The sequence below is a fragment of the Mus musculus genome, chromosome 12 (genome assembly GCF_000001635.26).
Source record: "Mus musculus strain C57BL/6J chromosome 12, GRCm38.p6 C57BL/6J".
In the NCBI taxonomy this organism is placed as follows: domain Eukaryota; kingdom Metazoa; phylum Chordata; class Mammalia; order Rodentia; family Muridae; genus Mus; species Mus musculus.
This window is the reverse complement of record NC_000078.6, coordinates 113,118,187-113,137,268: the sequence shown is the minus strand read 5'-3', so window position 1 is coordinate 113,137,268 and position 19,082 is coordinate 113,118,187. Positions and strand designations below refer to the sequence as shown.

The window sequence follows — 19,082 nt, the reverse complement described above, 5'->3', positions numbered from 1 at the left end:
AGGTTCATGGCCCTAACTAAACCAGGAGAGGGACTGGGAACAAAAGACGCAGAAGGGCTTGGTGGGGTTTTCCTTTTTATGAGATTTTTTTCTTTGTTTTTGTTTAATATGAAAATTACTTGAAAAGACAGGGGACCAACCCTGCAGGCAGCTTGGCCGCTGCTGGCTGCTGCACCAATCCTAACATCCAGGTGTAAGTTACAGAGCTCAAGTTCATCTACAAAAAAGTAATAAAAATAAAATTTAAAATGGCACCTTCAACAGAACACAACAAAACCTTAGAGCCCACCCCGGGTGAGAAGCCCTGCAGCACACGGCCCAGGGCGCTCCTCAGCTCTGCTCCAGCCAGAAAGTAAACACAAAGCTAAAAAAGACTCCTCCTCGGTGTCTCGGAATAAGTTAGACCACACTTCTTCCCCACATGTCCACCAGAGGAGCAGTTTCTCTGCATGTGAGGGCGGGAGTTGGGGCACTACGGAAACAGAGGGTGGGGTGGGCAGCAGTCTGGTGGGGGAGGGAGGCCGCTTGGCCTCTGCAGGCCTCACTGGATACTCTGGGGCTGATGGAGGGGCCCAGGCAGGCCACGGTGTGGGTGACCGCCTAGTCCTCAATAACAATGGGCTCATCATTGACTGGTGCAGGTGGGGGTGGCCGCAGCGGCAGGGCCTGGCTCTGGCGCAGGGCAATGGGTTTGTAGGGCCGGCGGGCAGCACGCTTGGTTTCTGAGGATGAGAGCAGCTTTCGGATTTTCCTGTGGGAAGAGGTAAGCCAGTACAAATCAGAGGGTGGTAGCTGAAGACTCTCATATCCCGTCCTTTCCCAGAAAAGGCTCCAACCTGGTCTCTTCGGTGGCCATGTAAAATACATCATCTGGGGCGTCGATCCAGTTCATTCGCCGCCGCTTGACTGGAGGCAGGGAGCCACCACGGATTAGGCGCACTTTGGTGGGGTAGGACTTCCCATTGAGCAGGAGATTCCGACTTGGTCCCTGTGGTGAACAAGAGGTATGGACACAGGAAGACAGTACCCTGACCTTACCTTATAACCCTCAGCCCGAGACCCTAACCTCCTGGGCAGCCAGGTCTCAAGGCTCCACAGCTAACTTACAGCCCAGGTAGGGAGCCCTGGAGGGCTGTAGAGACCTGAATGCACTGGGTCTACGCTACCTGTTAGATCTGGCCAGGGCTCCCAGATGCTCTCTGCATGGCACATGGTGAGGAGCGAGAGCTACCTGGGCCACTTCCCCAACACCTTGAGGGATGTGTGCGAACACAGAAGCATGTGTGTGCGAACACAGAAGCATGTGTGTGCGAACACAGAAGCATGTGTGTGCAAACACAGAAGCATGTGTGTGCGAACACAGAAGCATGTGTGTGCGTACACAGAAGCATGTGTGTGCGTACACAGAAGCATGCCAATTCCCTAGTCACCCATTCTTACCATGTGCCTGGTCTGTCCATGGTTTGCCAGACCTGATGAAAGAGAACACAAAGTGAGGCCAGAGCAGGGGAGCATGCTATGCATCCACACTGACTGCCAGTGCTTCTAAGGCCAGGCCACAAAGGTGGAGGTGGGGGATGGACCTCCTGAGGCAACCCCTCCAACCAAAGCCCACACCCAAGGGGCCTGCCTGTAAGATGTCCTCAGCTAGCTCAGGTGGTCTCACTCATAGCCCTGCCGACCCTGAGGGCCACCTATACCCTGGCCAGCAGAAGATTTGGCAGTCTGGCAGTCTGGGGCCCGGGTCTGACGCCAGGCTAAGGTGTGCGTCAAGTGCACAGCTGCAGGGCCGTGTGTGCCTCATCCTCCCTATGGCTGCTTAGGGCAGCAATCGTCTGCTGCTTGCTCAGAATGCAAACAGCAGACGCTAGGTAGGAAACAGATCTCTGATGACAACAGCATGCTTGTAGGCTGAGGGCCTAAGGAGAAACTGAGATGTCACTGGAATGAGGCTGAGAGGCAAAGCCTAGGCCCTGGCATCCCACCGCAGCAGGAGTGCCAGCTGTGGTCCACAGCTGGAAGCACTGCATCACAGATCTGCCATGGGTAAGCGCGTGTGCCAAACAGGTCTCTGGATGGCCTGGCCCCAAGCAGGGAACAAGACAGGACTCCTCTACCATGCCTGGCTAGTGCCACTGGATGGACCCCATGACAATCCGCCAGTTACCAAACCCTTAAAAGAAATATTTTGAGACAGGGTCTAAACATGTATCCCAGCTACCTGGAACCCAAGATCCTCCCAGCTTCAGTCTCCCAAATGTGGATTTACAGACTAGCCTGTCTCTACGAAGCAACAGCCTGCCCCATGCTCTCTACCTGCAGTCTGCCCTTTTCCAGAATCCTGGATCCAGCCTTTCTCTAGCAGCTCATTTGGCTCTCGGGGACAGCCTGCTCACAGTACCTACTGGGACCCCAACCTTGTGCCCACACAAAGCCCTATCACAAGAGCTACTTACCCAGGTAAGTGCCTGCCAGAGTGAGGAGGCGGCAGAGAGAGAAGATACACACTAGAGTTAAGAGTGAGCTGCATGCACGGGCAGCTAAGCCACAGGGCAGAGCAGCAGGCAGTATGGGGCAAGGGTTAGTGAGTTAAGAACCTTGGGTGCCAGGGGCTAGTGCCTTGTCCAGAGTTTCCACCTGCCCTGCTTATTTATGCAAGGCCCAGGCCTGAGGCGCACCACTAAGGTTAAGGCTGTCTCTAGCTAGCCAGCCTATGGCTCCTAGGCTAGTTCCAGTACTGAGGCCTAATTTTACAATTTCAGGACAGCCACTTCTCTTGTGGCTAGACCCTCTGACACGGGAGCTGCCTAGACCACTCACAGGGCCAATGAGTTCCCACTACATCCTGGTTGGGTACTCATTGCAGGACACACCTCAGGTCTGCAGGATAGACTTTGAAAAAATTCAGTGGAAATGAATAGTTCTTTATAGAACTATTCCAGAAGGTCTGGGAAGGCCATGCCTGGGCCCCTGGACTGAGGTGTAGATAACATGGCCAGTCCCATAGCCACACAAAAGGGATATGGCTGCTAGGGTACCTGACAGCTGGCAAGCTTCCAAAGCAACCTTGAGAGGGAGTGTCCTGAGGGAATAAGGTACAGTTAGACAATCGCTGCCCACTGCTGCCTCCTGGGCTCGAGTCTTGACAGGTGGGGAGGGGCCTGAGCAGGGCCATGCTGGCTGGCTGCTGTTTCCCACACTGACATCGAGACTTGGTGCTGTCCCTCACAGCCAGAGCAGGCTTGTGCCCCACAACCCTTACCCCATCAGCAGACTCCAGCTGATCCTCAGCAGACACAAGGGCCGTATGTAAGCTCAGCCACCAACCCATCCCTACAGTCCCATCAGGCAGGGCACACAAAAATTGCAGGTAGCACTAGCGGCCCTACAAGCAAGGCTGAAGGCATGCGAGCAGTCACAGCGCAATAGCAGTGGGGGCACCAGGGGCCTCGTGCAAGGACAGTCCATCCACGGCTCAGGCCAAGACAGGCCATGGCCAGAGACCCAGGGTTCATGGGTCCTCTACCAAGAGACAAGTCTACAGGGGCACGGAAGTATGGGCTGTGGCCTGGGTCTGTGTGGACTGCCCCTATACGTGCCCTGAACCGCCCAGTCTGCTAGCAGACAGTACACACAGGCATCACGACAGGACTAGGCCACAGCACCCCGCCAGCGGCCGCCCCAGGCCTTACCCCTACTGGGCATCAAGAGGCGCTTCTTCATGTTGCCTGGCAGTGCCCAGGAACAGGAGAGAGAGGGAGAGAAAACATCAACTAAGACAGCCGGTTGAATAAGAGTCACGTGGAGCTCCAGGGCTAGCCCTAGTCCCATGGCCCTCAGGAGGCCTGGCTTCCTTCAAGGGCCAGCCCTGCAGCTCCCAGAAGGCCTGGCTTGGCCTCTTCACAGGGCCAGTCCTTAAGCTCAGACTCACCATCTACCCCATTGTGCTGCTCGTAGCTCCTCTTGCCCAGGATGGTAGGGGAGCCGTTGTTGATGACAGGGGCTGACTTGGCAGGGGTCAGACTGCTGAGCACACTGGATGAACTCTTCACGGGGTCGGGCTTAGGCGGGCGGGGATGGGTCTCTGTGGAAATGAAAGGGTAAGGGTGTGGTTCAGAAACGCAGTACAGGAGGGTCCATGCAGTAACAATACGTTCCTACCCTACAGCCCCATTGATTAGGCCAGAAGGAAGCAGCCCTATGTTACCAGAGCTCACTGAAACCAGGGATCAAAGCACCCTTAGCAGGAAGGCTATCTAGGATATCTTCAGGAAGGGCGGCAGCCAAGTAGAGCCTAGCCCACTGCTAGGCTAGCTACAGGATAGCTGTGTAAGTGCCAAGAGCTTACAAGATCCAGACACTGCCCATAAACACACGAGTTCCATCAGACAGCCTCCACATCCAGGCCACCGGGTCTGATGGCAGAAGACTGGCTACTGGCCAGACATTGAGCAGCCTGGCTGGCCCAAGCAAGGACCCACCCCACAGAAGGCAGGCCCTGGCACTGACCACACCCTCCTGGGTGAGGCTAGTCCTGGGGCCTAGGACCCAGGGAGCAAAGCCAGGCACTTGTGTCTGCAATGAACACACTTAGCTTATGGTTCTGGAATGTCCTTTCTAGAAGGACTGTTCACTCCATGCTGGCAGACTGACTCAAGTCCACTCAAACCCTACAAACAAGTGACCCCAAGTGTCTGCCACAGCCTCCTATGATGTGTCACTCCTAAATGGCCAGGGGCACTGCCGAGAAGTCAACAGTCCACAAACAAACACAAGCAAGGAGCTATCCCTGCAAGGCTGCCAGCCAGACCAGCACCTTGACAACAGGGGCTCCCAGAAAGCCTCCAATGCTGCCTTATGTTAGGGAGAGACCCCCTTGCAGCAGCAGGTGTCCACTGAGCCCGGGCTCTGTTGGTAGGGTTCTGCCTGGTATAAACCCGAGTCAGAAGTCAGTGGTGGTGCACGCCTTTAATCCCAGCGCTTTGGAGGAAGAGGCAGGAGGATCTCGGGTTTGAGGCCAGCCTGGTCTACATAGTTCCAGGATAGCCAGGGCTAGGTACAAAGAAAGACCCTGTCTCAAACAGAAACTTTTAGTCAGGACACAGAGTATGGCAGGAAGGTTAAAGCCAGAGGCTCTGGGACCCAGGACCTGGAGGACAGGACGAGCACAGCTCTCTGTGGGTGCTCCTGAGCCGGGCACGCCCGCCTAGTGTAAGCCGGGTGACCACTCAGTGACCCTAGATGGGGTGCGAGGAGCAAAGCCAGAAACCTAAGTCAGCCGTTGAGCTTACCAAGATACCGGAGCACGGCCTCCAGGGGCTTCCGTACTACCTGCTTCAGCACCAGTGGGCTCTGGGAGGCTTCGGGCAGCCGTGCTGTGCCTGTACAAGGACAGGACAAGGTACGGTGAAGAACCATGTTCCCCAAGAACCTGTACCCCAACCTGGACACTCTGCCTGAGTGTGGCTCCTGCTAGGCCCAAGAAAGAGAACAGGGGAAGACTCACATTCAGCCTTGATTGCTGCGCTGTTGATGGGCATGTAGGGGTGGCGGGCAGCATGCCATGGGCGTAGGATCTCACGGCACAAGCGCCGGGCAATGCGTGTCAACTTGGTAGTATGCAGGTAGAAGGCCTGCCTTGTCTTCATGGCAAACTTGGGGCTCCCACTGCTCCGAGCTGGGATGCCATGGGGACTCTGTGGAATGGGGCACGGTGCCCCAATATAGCACTGTGACTGGAAGCCAAGGACCCGAGGCTGACATGCAGCAGGTGGCAGATCAGTATGGTGTGTCCCACTTACCATGTTATTGCGGTTTGGTCCCGGCCTCTCTCCATCTAACCGGGTTGGCATTTTCAAGCCACCATATTTCTTCCAATATGTCCAACAAGATGCGCAGAGGCGACACTGCATGTTAGGGGGACCCCAAGAATACCACTGGTAAGACTGTGTGGCTACGGACAACAAAGTTGGAAATAGACGGATTCTTAAGCAGGACCAACGGTGCAGAGAGCATCCCACAGTGTCCCCACCGCCACCACAGCCACCCCAACTCCTGGCTCAGGACCAAAGGAGGCCAACCTCATACTCCTGAGGAACTCTTCCAAACTACCCCATCCCACCCCCCGCCGCCACCACCACCACCACTGCAGCCCCACTATGGTGAGTCATTCCAGGTTTGGGCGCAGGAGCCTTCAGGGGCCACACAGTAGCATCCATTCCCGTGGCCCCTGCTGCCCAGGGTGGGTGCCAGCCGGGACAGCACTTACTGTAACAGCTCTCGCAGGCCCGACCGGCCCCGGGGCTCTGGCCTGGTGTCCCTGTGCCATTCACTACAGTGGCCTTGACACTGCTGGCGCTGATCTGGTTTGGGTTGGGCTTGTTACTGATGGAGGAGAGGGATCAGTCACAGGTGCCCTGGGGTGTCTGGATCCCCACAGACATCCCTGTTCCTCTGTCCACTGTGTTTCAGCTGCCATAGCCCAAAATGCTTAGCACTAAACCCAGATTAACTCCTGAGCCAAAAAAGCTTAAATCCTGATCCCTCCTCCCCAGTGGAGCAAGCTCATGAGAAGGGTGGCAGAGGTTCTTCAGCTCAACTCTGGAGGCTGCCAAACCTGGAGTCCTACACCCACCGCCCACCCTGACCCGCCCCAGGAACATGAAATAGGACTTACTAGTTGGGAATATAAACCTGCTTTAACTTGCTCTCAGCTTCAGCTGCTTTCAAGCGTTTCTTTAAACAAAACAGAGGGTGAGGGAGGTCACCAGGCTGGCCAGGGAAGCTGGGAGGCCACAGGGAGGGGTCACCATTTGTTTCTCCATCACTGGCATCCTTAGGGAAAACTTGCATGGCCCTCCCTGGCCAACCTAGGCCCAGGAAGTGGGGGTACCAGGCTGGCTAAGGGTGAGGAATGTCCCTTCCTCCCAGTCTGTGAGTCCTCTAGTGACCCCAGCTCCTTCCTCTTTGCTCTAGGGCTTAAGGGGAGGCCGCTGGGAAAGTATGAACAAATGTAATGTGGCTATGTGGGGATTGGAGAGGACGGATAGCGTGGTGCGAGAGTGGATGGTCTACCTGCTGGACGTATCTGTCGGTGGTCTTCCACATGTAGTAATACTCAATGATGCTGGTGAGCGACTTCCATGGGAGCTGCGGGGACAAGGCAACACGATGGGTGGCAGAACAGGGCTGCTGCCCACACAGGCGAAGGAGAAGAGTGGCAGAGGCAGTGCTGGGTATCACATCAGGTCTCCCACTAACGGCACCCCGCCCCCAGTGTTCATTAAACACAGCAAGACCATAGCAGGTATCTGGTTGACCTTGCTCTTCCCTGAAAATCCAAGCTAAAACAATTACCATTATGCCTGGAAGGAGATGACCATAACTTGGTTCTGTTCTTACCAAGAATCAGAGATGTATGGACAAGATCGGCTCAAGTCCCTCAACCAGGACTTCTCAGCTTCCAGAACCAGAGAGGGGTGAATTTGTTGGAATCACCCATTCTCAGGGGCTTGAATGAGAGGCCTCCCCACGGCCCACATTCTTAACTCCTTGGCTGGAACGCCAAACCTCCCGCTTCTCTGGGTTACTGAGCTCCAGGGCGACTTTTCCATGTTCTTTGTCCTTCCCGTTATGTGTTTCTTTCCAGTGTCAAGCACCTAAGGTTTCTCTCTTTCAGCACACAGCTACAAGCCCCTAACCCTGTGCCTCCTTCCAGTGCTCCCTGGGCCACCAGCTACATCACTCAAGTTTCGTCTTCTCCCCTGAGTTACTGTTTGGTCGGTCTGTTGGCAGTGGCAGGGATCAGAACCAGGGTGTCCTACATACAAGGGATGCGTTCTCCCACTGAGCTACACACCAAGGCTGGCAACTTCAGTCTTTAAAGGCTGTGTGCTGGTTAAATGTCACCTGCAAACATTGTCTCTTTAGATCTTTGAGCTTTATCTACGAACAATTTCCTGTGAGCAGACTCATGAAGTGTTGAGTGGCATGAGCTATGCAAAGGTGAGTCTGCCTGTGTTCGGTAGAGCCCTGTTTCTGTGCCTGGTTCACTCGATCCTCTCGCCCAGTCAGCCTTGCTCTCCGGCAAGCTTCTCTCCAGAGTCCGACAGACTCAGTTTACCTGTTGAACCATGTCTAGAAGCACAGAGACTCTCCAGAGCTGCCAGCTCAGTTCTCATCACTGTCTTCCTAGTGCTACTTTCATCTAAGAGGCTCTGCTCACGTCATTTGGTTGGTATTTTTTTAATCCAGTTGCACCCCAGGTCGTTGAGCTGTGGGTACTGTGGCCCTGGGAGTGACCAGCACCCGAGCCCCCGCCAGGTCCACCCCTTCAGGCCTCCAGCCTACATCAGCACTCTGCATGCTCCCAGCTCTGCCACCCTGGTTCCGGTTTGCTAATGAGCTGACTTGTTTGTTTGTAGCAGTTTCCCAGGCTGGATCCTCCTGCCTCAGCCTTCTCAGTGCTAGGATTACAGGCACGTTTCACCATGCTCAGTCAGTCTTGCTATTTTCATAGCGCTCCAATGTCCATTGGAGTCCACTTAGTGTCCATACAGTCCGCTTACTACACCCTGGATCCTAGAAACGCCACCTCCTCAAGGCTGTATGAAGGTGGCCCAGCTACCTCACCTCATACAGATAACAGATATGCACTCCAGAGTGCCTGTAGGCTTTTAGTCAAGTTTAACACTATTCAGTCTTTTGGGAAGTTTTTTTGGGGTGTGGGGTATGGGTGGGGGGACCTCTGAGAACTCAGCTCTCCCACATTAAAGACCCTGAAGACTTGCTAGAACTGCACACAGGAGTGAGGTTCAGCTTAAGAACAACAACAACAACAACAAAACCAAAAACAAGTTTGGGCAACTGTTAAGTCTTGAGGATGCTTCCAAGAGAACCTCCTCCACAGCAGTATCCTAGCTCCAGTGAGCTGCTGTGCCTGCCCAATGTTCACTGCTAGCCACACCATCCCTGGACTGAGAGGGCAGAGGCCTGGCCATTGAGAGATGGGGCCTGATAGCCACTCCCCCAACCTGCTTAAGCACTTACAAAATCTTGTTGAATGTCGGTGAAATCTTTCCCATATTTTTCCAGAGCTTCCTCAAAAAGGTTGGCTTCTGATGCGGACCACTCCTCCATCTCATCGCGGCAGAGCACTGGCCCACCCTGGGGCACGAGGGCCGAGATGGCCTTGGAGATGTCGTAGATGTTCTTGTGCAGCGTGTCCATAGCATGGAACTGCAAGACAGCAGGGTTCCCCTGGGACCAGGCTGTCCCCAGGCTCTAAGGAGTGTCTTCCTGCATCCAAGATGTGACCCCCCACCCCCACCCCTTCAGGTCTCAAGGTGACAATCTAGTAGCTGCCAAGCCCCTCCCGGGGGGAGTTGGGGGCGGGGGAGAAGCCCTCCCTAACTCCCTTAGCATGTTAGATAAATCTAAGGTACACCAGGAAAGGCTGGAGTCCTGAGTCCTTAGTTACCTTGCTAGGACCCCTGTGTCTAGGTCGGTGCTGGACCCCAGAAGAAAACAGGAGAGGTGGCAAGTGGCCCACTCACCAGGGTGATGTCTCGGGAGGCCGCTGCGGCACTCATGTGCAGGCTAGGCTGCCGCACGGAGCTGCTGCAATCCAGGGCCCGTGCAAAGGTACCCACAGAGCTGGGGAGAAGGAGACCCACTGACCACCGGAGTTGACCTGGAGGGACGGGCTCCACCAGGCCAGTCAGTGAGGGCCAGGACCCAGGTGCTACACCCACCAAAGGGTCTCTGGGGCTCAGCTCTGGAGGGGCTCAGGTAGCTGTAGATGCACGTGGTGGCACAAGTCCCCAGGTATGAAAGAATCAGAGGACACGCAACATACAAAACATGACTCAATGCTGGCTGAGAGAAGTCTGTCTATCCATGTGTGTCTGCTGGAGGTCACTGCATTGGGAGCTGCCTCAGACCTGGGACACTAAGCCTCACTGTCTGTAGCAAATGTAGACAGGTCCCTCCTAGGCCATGCTGGGATTTGCTGAGCCACAACTGCTCTGGGGGCTCAGCACTGATTGTGGGGCCCTATCTTCTTCATTCAAACAGCCGCTAGCCTCCCACTCAACCAGCCAGGAGCTCTTTAGCTAAGTCCTAGCCTAGCCCTGGAAGAAGCCCCTGCCCATGGTGGAGACAGCCCTTAGGGCACACAGTGAGAAGAAGATGCCCAGGAGCACTTGACACAGGACTCCAGGGACATCTGCAGCCTTAAAAGGCTGCATTCATACTCAGGAAGAGGTCTGAGCAAGAAACAGGGATAAGACCATGGACCCCCATATTGGATGTACAAATTAAGGCTCCATGTCCCCAAGACCCACCACACTGCTCCAGGCAACATCCTGCTGGCCTCTGCTTACTGAACTTACCGGGCCACCACCAGAAACTGGTCAATCTGCTTATCCACAAGTGGATTGTGGGCTTCCCACACCTTGGTCTCCAGTTTTGACTGATCGCGGCCGTCCTCCTCACCTACAGGGAACAAATGTGGCTCAGGGAGAACAGCAAAGGCTGTGGAGAACAGTCCAGCGTAACCAAAAGTCTGCCCATGGTCCCATGGTGCCACTTCTCCCCAGGTGATATGAGATGCTGGCTTGGAGGAGAGGCTGGCACACACACACACCCCTTGGGGCTGGAGTGACCTGAGGGGTTGGGTAGGGGTCAGGTACTCTGCTCTTGGATTTCTATTATTCTGGGAGTTAGGGGACAATTCCTGATGAAATAACTGTATACTCATTAAAAGACATACAGCAGGACCAAGAGTTCCAAGGAGAATTTTGTCACGAGCCAGGCCAGGCCTGACTCTAGGGAAAGGCCCCAGGAGATATCCCATAGTCGTCCATTGTCTGAGTCTCCAGCCAAGGGCTACATTCATAATTGAGTGAAGGTATCAAGCTTCCAGTTTGCATCAGATCCCATCAACTCCCCTTTGGCCCTTGGCATCAACGCACCATGTGGCCATGAACAGCCTACACTTGAGTTCCCGAAGAATACGGGGTTCCTAGTCAGGACACTGAGTAACAGAAGGACTGGATGTCTGTCGCCAAGAAGATATTCCTGACCCTTTGGAGAGTTACTGTCTATGGGTCCTAAATCCAGGACAGAGCAGAGCAAGGCAAGGGAGCTCTTATGACCAGCTAGTCACAGAGGATGAGGGTCCCACCCCTGCAGAAGACCCGGCAGGAGCCATGGGAGGAATGGAACTATCAGGTTCTCCGATGCTCACAGGCTACAGCTGGAGGCTACAAACTCCAGCCTATGCAGGCCCAGGACAGTGGCCTTTCCCCCAATGTTGTGAGTGGGTTTCAGTCTTGATGTGAACTGTGCTTAATCGGGGGGTGGGGGGTGTCACAGGGTACAACCCTTGACATTCTAAGGTCCCCAAAACCAAGGTGCTGTTCATAGCAAATGATCTGTAACTGCCTGGAACAGAGAGCAAAGAATGCCTGTGGAACTCAACCAGAATCACTCACTTTGAAATTTCCAATACAGTGAATGAAGGCAAGCATTCCATGTCATCATTCAAAATGCACACACTGGGGCGGAGACATGGCTCAGCCGTCAAGAGCATACATTGCTCTTCCAAAGGTCTTAAGTTCCAATTTCCAGTACTCCTGTCTACCAGAGCTCACAAACATTAGTATCTCCAGCTCTAAGAGATGCAACACTTCTGGTCTTGTCCAGACAGGAGGTGTGTACACACACACACACACACACACACACACACACACACACACACACACACACATATTCTAAAAGTTTAATTTTTTAAATTACACAGGGTTTCTCTGTGTAGCCCTGGCTGTCCTGGAACTCTCTCTGTAGACCAGGCTGTCCTTGAACTCAGAACTCCGCCTGCCTCTGCCTCCCAAGTGCTGGGATTGAAGGCATGTGCCACCACGCCCGGCTAAAAGCTTAATTTGAAGACAGATACCATGGGGAAGCCGCTGACCTTTGTGTCGAAAGGCTGCAGAGACTAGGAAGGAGGAGGACACTGTGGTAGCTGGAGACTCCCCTGAGGTCCTGCTTTTTTTCACAGGCAGGCCCCACAGACAAAGCATAGCTTTCTTGGGGGTTCTCCTAGCACTAGCCAATGAGCCCACACATGCCTGGGACACCTGGAGCAGCTTGATTCTGAGAAACAGAGGCTGAAAGCAAGGTCCTCTGACCTTTGAGACCTCTCCCACCTCTCTGGTCCCTGTGTAAGTTCATGTGACTGTGACAGCCTCGGCTGGCCTCTGACACTTCCCTCTGACACTTCCCTTCAGTCAGGCTGAGAAAGCGGATACCGTGGCTTCAGAGTTAGGAGGCTGGACAGAGTTCAGGCCTGTCTACAGAGCTTTAAGGCTGGGGCTATTTGGGGAATAAGCTGAACAGGCAGCAACTGGCTGGCTCTGGCTATGAGGTTGTGCATGGGCATCTGGAGGCCCAGGTGTTAGAGACAGGGTAACGAGGCTCAAGCACGGAACAGAAGTCAGAAAAGACCAGCCTCCCATACACAGCTCAGAGGGACGCACCTACTCCAACAGCCAGGCCACACCCAGCTGCCACCCAAGTGGGCTTAGCACCTCATTCTGAGGTCCAACAAACACCAGAAAATCAAACAGAAACCACAAGGCAAAGGGAAGGGCATGGAAAACGCAGGAAACAGGTGCTACGTCGGGCCAGCCACCCTGAAGGCAGCACACTGTCCTAGCATATGACAAGCTGTAGCTGAGGCCCCCAAAACAACCAAACAGCAATTGCCTCAGAGACTTGGTGCACGGAAGTGGTGCTCTCTGAGCCCCCAGTCCCAGCTAAGCCAACAGTTCCAGAAATGCGGAGCCTGACTGGGTCAGAGGCTGAGTGCTTCCTTAGGAGACAGAGCATCTGGAGCCCATCAGAGCATTTTGCCAGGGATGCTGAGGCGAGATGTGGAAGGGACCTGCACGCCTTGGATGCCAGGTCTGAGCCAGCTCATGTCAATCTGCTCGCACTTCCCACCAGGCCTGACAACCTGAGTTTGATCTCTGCTGCCACCTAGGATAGACTCAATTCTTGTAGGGCATTCCTGACTAAACCCCTACATGAATGAATGAATGAATGAATGAATGAATGAATGAATGAATGAATGAATGAAAGGAAGGAAGGAAGGAAGGAAGGAAGGAAGGAAGGAAGGAAGGAAGGAAGGAAGAAAGGAAGGAAGGAAGACAGACAGACAGACAGACATTTTAACCCCCCGAATGGGGAGGGGCTGGTGAGATGACTCAGTACGCTAAGGTGCTTGCTGCTAAGCCTGACAACCTGAGTTCAGCCTCCAGAACCACGTGAGAGGACAGAACCAACTCTACAAATTGTCCTCTGACCTCCAAAGTACACTAAGGACTTGAAGGACAAATTGGATTCCTGAGTCTCACATTGGGGAATGAAAAACCAGACTCTACACACACACACACACACACACACACACACCATGAATGTAGAATTATAATGAGCCAGGTGTGATGGTTTGCCAAAGAGGAAGGCAAGTTCAAGGTCAGTTTGGGCTATATAAATAAATGAGACCCTGTCTCAAAAAACATGGGATGGAGCTGGGGAAATGGCTCAGTGGTTAACAGCACTGACTGCTTTCCCAGGAAACCTGGGCTCACTCACCTCCTAGCCCCCACAGGGAGGCTCACAACCTTCTCTAACCCTAATGCCTTCTGACTTCCATAGACACTGCACACAAGTGGTGCCCTGACATACATGCAGGCAAAAGAATAAAATAAGTAAGGAACAAGGGTGGGAATGTGGCACGTGGCAGAATACTTTCCTAGCAGAAACAGTATAAAATCAAACTCATAATGAGCTACCAAAGGGAAATCCGAGGTCAAGGAGCCACAGGGCTCAACAGGCGGCTCTAGGGTTTGAGCCTTGCGGCTGGATGCCAATGTCCACTAGGACGGAGGCTTGGAGGAGCTGAAGCCTAGGTAAAAGCTACAAGTACTACCTCCAGCCTCCTCCATGCTGCTGGCCCAGCCTGAACCTCACCTTCTTTCAGCAAGTCAGTGATGTCAGCCTGGTACCGGTTTCCTACACGAATTTCCCCTTTATCAGCCAGGAGGGTCTTCTGCTGTGGGTCGTAGACTAGAGAGTAGAAGAAGAAATCCTGAAAAATACCACATACAAGACAGAGGTGTCAGACAAGTGTTCTCTTCTAGCTGCATCCAACAAGCCAGTCCAGTTCTGAGGGTGAGGGATGTGGTCCTGCCTGTCCAGGACCCAGGGCAGAAGCCCTGCAGCAACAGAAGTGAAGTAAGGACTAGGTGAGTCCTCATCAAACTGCTAGAGGGTACTTGCCTGGTGAGGGGCTCTCAAGGCTGCTGTGTACAGCCCCCTCACAAAAGCCACTGTCTTTCTGTCACTGCAACCTTTTGAAACTCAGCTAATGAAGGCCAGGCACAGTGGCACACTCCCTTAACCCCAGCAGTTGAGAATCAGAAACAAGCAGAGTTCTGTGAGTGAGGCCAGCCTGGTCTACATAGTGCGCTCCAAGACAGCCAGGGCTACATGAGAACCTGTCTCAAACATCACCACTACCCCTGGGGGATGGGGGGAGGGGAGCAGGGAAATCAACTTATGAGCGCAAAAAAAAAAAAAAAAACATGGTATCTAGGAATAAATTCTCCATGCTGAAGGCAGGCAAGCACATGAAGAGGCACCAAGCACAGCGCTACAGACCATACCAGGCTGCATCCTCATGGCTGACTCTGATGCTCTGTGCCTGGCCAGCAGGCTGACACTCACACAACACAGCCTTTCTTAATCTTTCCTGTGTCAGGCTTTAAGCCCAGCCTCACTCCATACAATCAGCATGGTGTTAGTTCTGAGTAGTGGTCTCCTGGGCCCAAGGTCACCCTCCTCCCTCCCGTCACCACCTGGGCCCTCAGTGCTCCCTGTTCCTGGGTCTATTGCCCAGCTCATCCACAGCTCCTTGGCAGCTGGCCCCTCACCTTCACATTCCACCCCACGACTTACAACTCCCCCTTTTCCAGCTTCCATTCTTCCTGCTACCACTCTGAAAACCACTAACTCCTCTTGGCCACTGCATGGAGGTGTTAGTCAACGACTGCTGCCTTTCCAGGGGTCCGGTCCACTCAGTGGACAGTGGTGCTGACTCAGGCCTGTCACTGCGGAGGAGAGTCTGGGTGGCATGGTCATGCTAGGCCTCCCTTCTCTTGGCTACTGTCTGAGACGTGGATGGCCTTCTCTCTCAGTGAGTCCCTGCCTGGAGTGCTGAGGTGCACATCTCATGGCGGCTCAGATTCCCAGCCCTGAAGGGGCTCACGCAGCAAAAGCTGAACCACCACACCCAACTCTTTCTGGGCTCTGCATGGCCGGAGTAGGGCTACAGCTGAGAACGCGGGCTTCTCAGTGAGCTCTGCATTTGGACAAGATCCCTGTGTAAGGGGTGTAAGCTGAGCGTAGGACGGATTCCTCCATCCTGGCCACGCAGTGAGTGAGGCCTGTCTAGGCCACCCGAGCTAGTGTGTGTGTGTGTGTGTGTGTGTGTGTGTGTGTGTGTGTGTGTGTGTGTGTGTGTGTGTGTATGTGTGTGAGAGAGACAGACAGACAGTGCATGCATGCTTCTTACTTGGCTTAGCATCCCTTTCAACTGCCACATCCTCCAGGAGACTGACACGCCAGCCAGCCATCTGGCCTCAGAAGCCTGACCTTCCCAGCAGTGGTGTCCTACAACATCTTAAGGGACCTTGCTTCCTCTGAGGCACTAGTTTCTTGGGGGTGACATCTAATACGTGACACCTAACTATGTCCAAAGCGACCCTACATAAGAACTACCTGCCCCAAATGCAGCAGTGCCGACCAAGGTCTTTGGCCACAGGGATCACTTTAGATTGTGGACAGAGGTGGCCTGTGTAAGTTTCTGTTTCCCATGTGACACCCACAAGGCTTTTTTTGCAAGCACTCAGGTAGGAGACAAGGTAACTCTTGTTCCTGGAGTCCTGTTAGTGAGGCAAAAGTGCTCACCAGCTCCAACCATTTTACTCCCTAGAGCGGGGACCTCCACACAGAGGTCACACCTTGAAAGAATGCCTTGGTGACAGGGTACCGTGGGTAAGGAAGAAGATGAAGTGTAAGGAAAAGGGCCAGGCCAGAAGACAGGAGGGAAGTTCTTACCTCACGCTCCAAGTAGGACTTGAGTGACTCCGTCTCATTGAGCAGGGTAACACTGCACTTGCCCCTGGAAGAGAGAGTGGGTAGGTGGAGGAGGAGCAGGCAGTCAGGTGCCAGGTAGGGCTGTGAGAACTACCTGATGTGGGTGGCAGGCAGAGACTCCAACTGCCGAGACAGGAACAGTTCTCGATGCCGCAGCTGATGCTTAAGTTTCTCAGGCAGGTCCACCATCTCTGGGTTTTCTACCTCCTCCTCCACTTCCCCTAGAGGACAAAGAGGCCCCGTCAGACATCTCTGAAGATGGTACCTGGCAGCCCCAGCTCCCAAGTTAGCTCTCCCTCGTGCGGGGCACCAAGCCCAGCAGGGTCACTTCCCTGCCTAGCACATCTCCTGTCCATTCCAAGGTGGCTCAGGAGCTCTGGGCAGGCCTCCACAGGTGCCCTGGAACCCTGCAATGTAGGGCTCAACATCAGGATGGGAAGATGAAGACAGTGCTCAGACCGCCTCAGAAGCAGCAGGCAGAGAGGCAGGAAAACATGGGTACACTACGTGTTCAGGACAGGGGGGTTCATCCGCCAGCCTGAGGCCAGAGGGTCCACACAAAACACAGCAGATCTGCACCAGCAGGACCACCTCTTGAAGCCTGAGCCATAACCAAGGCCTGGCTACAGGCTAAACAGGGGGTTTCAGCCCTCAGCCGACCGGCAGTCAGGGGACACAGGGATGGGCATGCAGGCAGCCCATCCAGGATGCATCCTGGGTGCATCGCCCGCCCCAGCCCAGGGACACAGACGCGAGGACGCCCTCCTTGCAGAGGTCGGCTCTTACCTTCCTCGCCGGTGTCCGCCCCCGGTCCGGCTCTATAGCAGACTGACAGGGCTACATAACAGACAGACAGCGCCCAGATAGCAGGTTAGGGCCAGTGCTAGCGCTTGTTCCCTGCCCAGGGCCCGGACCGAGGAGACATGGGGGCCACAGGCCTCCCAGTGGAGGACAAATACCACCCAGCCAAAGACTACCTATGTCCCCTAACTGCTCCAGTATTCAGGCTGCCCACCCACCCCTCTTCCAACTACTACCTGAGACCCCTGTGTGTGTAGCTTCTGTCTGCCCCTGCCAGACTGCTCTCACACACTGCAGCAATCATGAGCTAGCTCCTCCCCTAAAAGTCAAGTACAGGAGTCCAGGCCTCCAAACACGGGCAAGAGAACAGCAACAGGCCAGCAGGGAGGATGCTGACTCCTGGGAGATGTGCACCTCAGCACTGTGGTCACTGCTCACTACCCCAAGCCAACAAAATATTCTTTTAGCCTCATCTAGATCCCCAAATTGGGGAGTATGGAATAGTGTGCACTATGAAGGCCCTATCACCCTGCTGACACCCACAGTTTCCAATAAGCCTGACAGATATGGCTGCTCTCTGCTGCCCCCTTGTGTTGACTGCAGGGTATTCTGGTACTTTGGGAAGAGATATCCCTAGCCTCGGGCATCTTAACGGAGGCAGGGATGTAGGTTAGTTTTCAGGATTACTGGGTCCCAGAAGCCTGGGGCATCTCTACTAAGCCATTTTCCTCCTAAACAGGAGGCAGGCAGGTCTGTCCAGAACAGCTCCTGCCCAGCAGCCAGGAGCTATGCACACACATCATCTAGAGCCTAAGATCATAATTACATGAGGCCCAGCCAACAACCACTCAGAGGTCAGCTTTTGGGTATGTCCACTCTGTAGTACACATCTAGGGGACTTAGCTATGACTCCACTGATAAATGGACCTGTGGGCTGTATCAATGTCAAATCCCCAGGTACAGTTCCCCCACCAACCCTGACACAGGCATTGAGTGGTCCCAGAATACCCTCTTCTAGGCCTGCAGCAGGACCAGACCGTATCATTGCTATATGCACAGCCCCTAGCTCCAGCTCTCCCTAGAGACCTTTCAGACGGCCAATCCTGAAGGCAGATGGGACAGCCCCAACCTCCACTCCCAACCCAGAGCCTATCTCAGGCCACCTTTAGTCACACTCTGCTAAGCTCTACCCTTGCTCTGGAGGTACTGAGTAGAGGCCAGGCCACAGTTCCCTCTGTGGGCATCTGGAAGGGGCCCCTGCTCTACATGCACCACAGGCTACAGTGTCAGACGTCCCATCTGAGAGGAGCAGGGCTTCGGTTGGACACCCTGGCAGGTCACCAACTGGGAACCAAAAGGCAGGGCCCTCTCAGAGTCTCTAGCTTCCATGTTATGGACCATACTGTGCAGTCAGATGTGTGTGCCTTGGATATAAGAAGCTGTATGTAACCATGAGGCAGCACCAGGAAATGGGGCACTCACTAATCATAAGGTAGGCCAAGAGTCAGCCTGCAAACCCTGCCACACTGACGGCCTGCCTTATTGGCTTAATGAGGCTCTCAGGAAGCCTGGCCAGAGAAGCCCTGAGCAGTTTTCCTAGGAGCACAGTGTGAGGCCTGGTCTGGGAGGCTCCACCCTGAGGGAACTGCCCGGGATTGCCCGAGTCCTCCACAGACACAGCAGCACCTCCGGGGCATCCAAACAGCATCGAGAAGGTTTAAGAACCATGCACGGGCTCTTAGAGCAGACCACTGCCCTTCCAGCAGACTCCCCCCTCCACTGTAGTGGACACAAGATGGCCCCAGCATTACTGGAGACTTGGGACCCACACCTATAGGGCTACAATTAGGTCATTATGTCAAACATTCACGGGGCAGGAGCATCGGGCACGTGCAACTAGAGGCCAGAGTATGAGCTTTGAGGTCAGAGGTCAAGGAGCCCAACTTTGTATCCAAAAAGCAGTCCTAAACACGGGACCTGGTCTAAGCTAGGAACTGCATTTTCATTTTGGAAATGAAATGAAAGGCTCAAAATGCTGTGCTAGTGAGAGTCCCCCGGGG

The 19,082-nt window shown here is 54.3% G+C and overlaps 1 protein-coding gene across 20 annotated transcripts in view; it reads right to left on the bottom strand.

The window, feature by feature from the left end:
* Nucleotides 1-62: 62 nt before the first annotated feature.
* The window catches only part of Mta1 (metastasis associated 1), a 38,959-nt gene continuing 19,939 nt past the window's right edge, over nucleotides 63-19,082 (bottom strand). For 2 of the 20 annotated variants that reach the window (XM_006515418.2, XM_030246531.1), the window contains 19 exons: nucleotides 17,008-17,058; nucleotides 16,316-16,442; nucleotides 16,183-16,246; nucleotides 14,035-14,152; nucleotides 10,392-10,494; nucleotides 9,555-9,654; nucleotides 9,049-9,237; nucleotides 7,075-7,149; nucleotides 6,677-6,735; nucleotides 6,269-6,384; nucleotides 5,802-5,953; nucleotides 5,507-5,696; nucleotides 5,292-5,381; nucleotides 3,932-4,084; nucleotides 3,693-3,773; nucleotides 2,457-2,468; nucleotides 1,441-1,472; nucleotides 837-988; nucleotides 63-751 (listed from right to left, as the gene is read on the bottom strand). In XM_006515418.2, the coding sequence (XP_006515481.1) occupies nucleotides 601-751; nucleotides 837-988; nucleotides 1,441-1,472; nucleotides 2,457-2,468; nucleotides 3,693-3,773; nucleotides 3,932-4,084; nucleotides 5,292-5,381; nucleotides 5,507-5,696; nucleotides 5,802-5,953; nucleotides 6,269-6,384; nucleotides 6,677-6,735; nucleotides 7,075-7,149; nucleotides 9,049-9,237; nucleotides 9,555-9,654; nucleotides 10,392-10,494; nucleotides 14,035-14,152; nucleotides 16,183-16,246; nucleotides 16,316-16,442; nucleotides 17,008-17,058 (2,015 nt within the window). In that variant the 3' untranslated portion in view covers nucleotides 63-600. Of the gene's footprint in view, nucleotides 752-836; nucleotides 989-1,440; nucleotides 1,473-2,456; nucleotides 2,469-3,692; nucleotides 3,774-3,931; nucleotides 4,085-5,291; nucleotides 5,382-5,506; nucleotides 5,697-5,801; nucleotides 5,954-6,268; nucleotides 6,385-6,676; nucleotides 6,736-7,074; nucleotides 7,150-9,048; nucleotides 9,238-9,554; nucleotides 9,655-10,391; nucleotides 10,495-14,034; nucleotides 14,153-16,182; nucleotides 16,247-16,315; nucleotides 16,443-17,007; nucleotides 17,059-19,082 lie in introns of those variants that run through there. The other 18 variants (XR_003949980.1, XR_003949981.1, XM_006515420.2 and 15 more) reach the window with 17 other exon arrangements.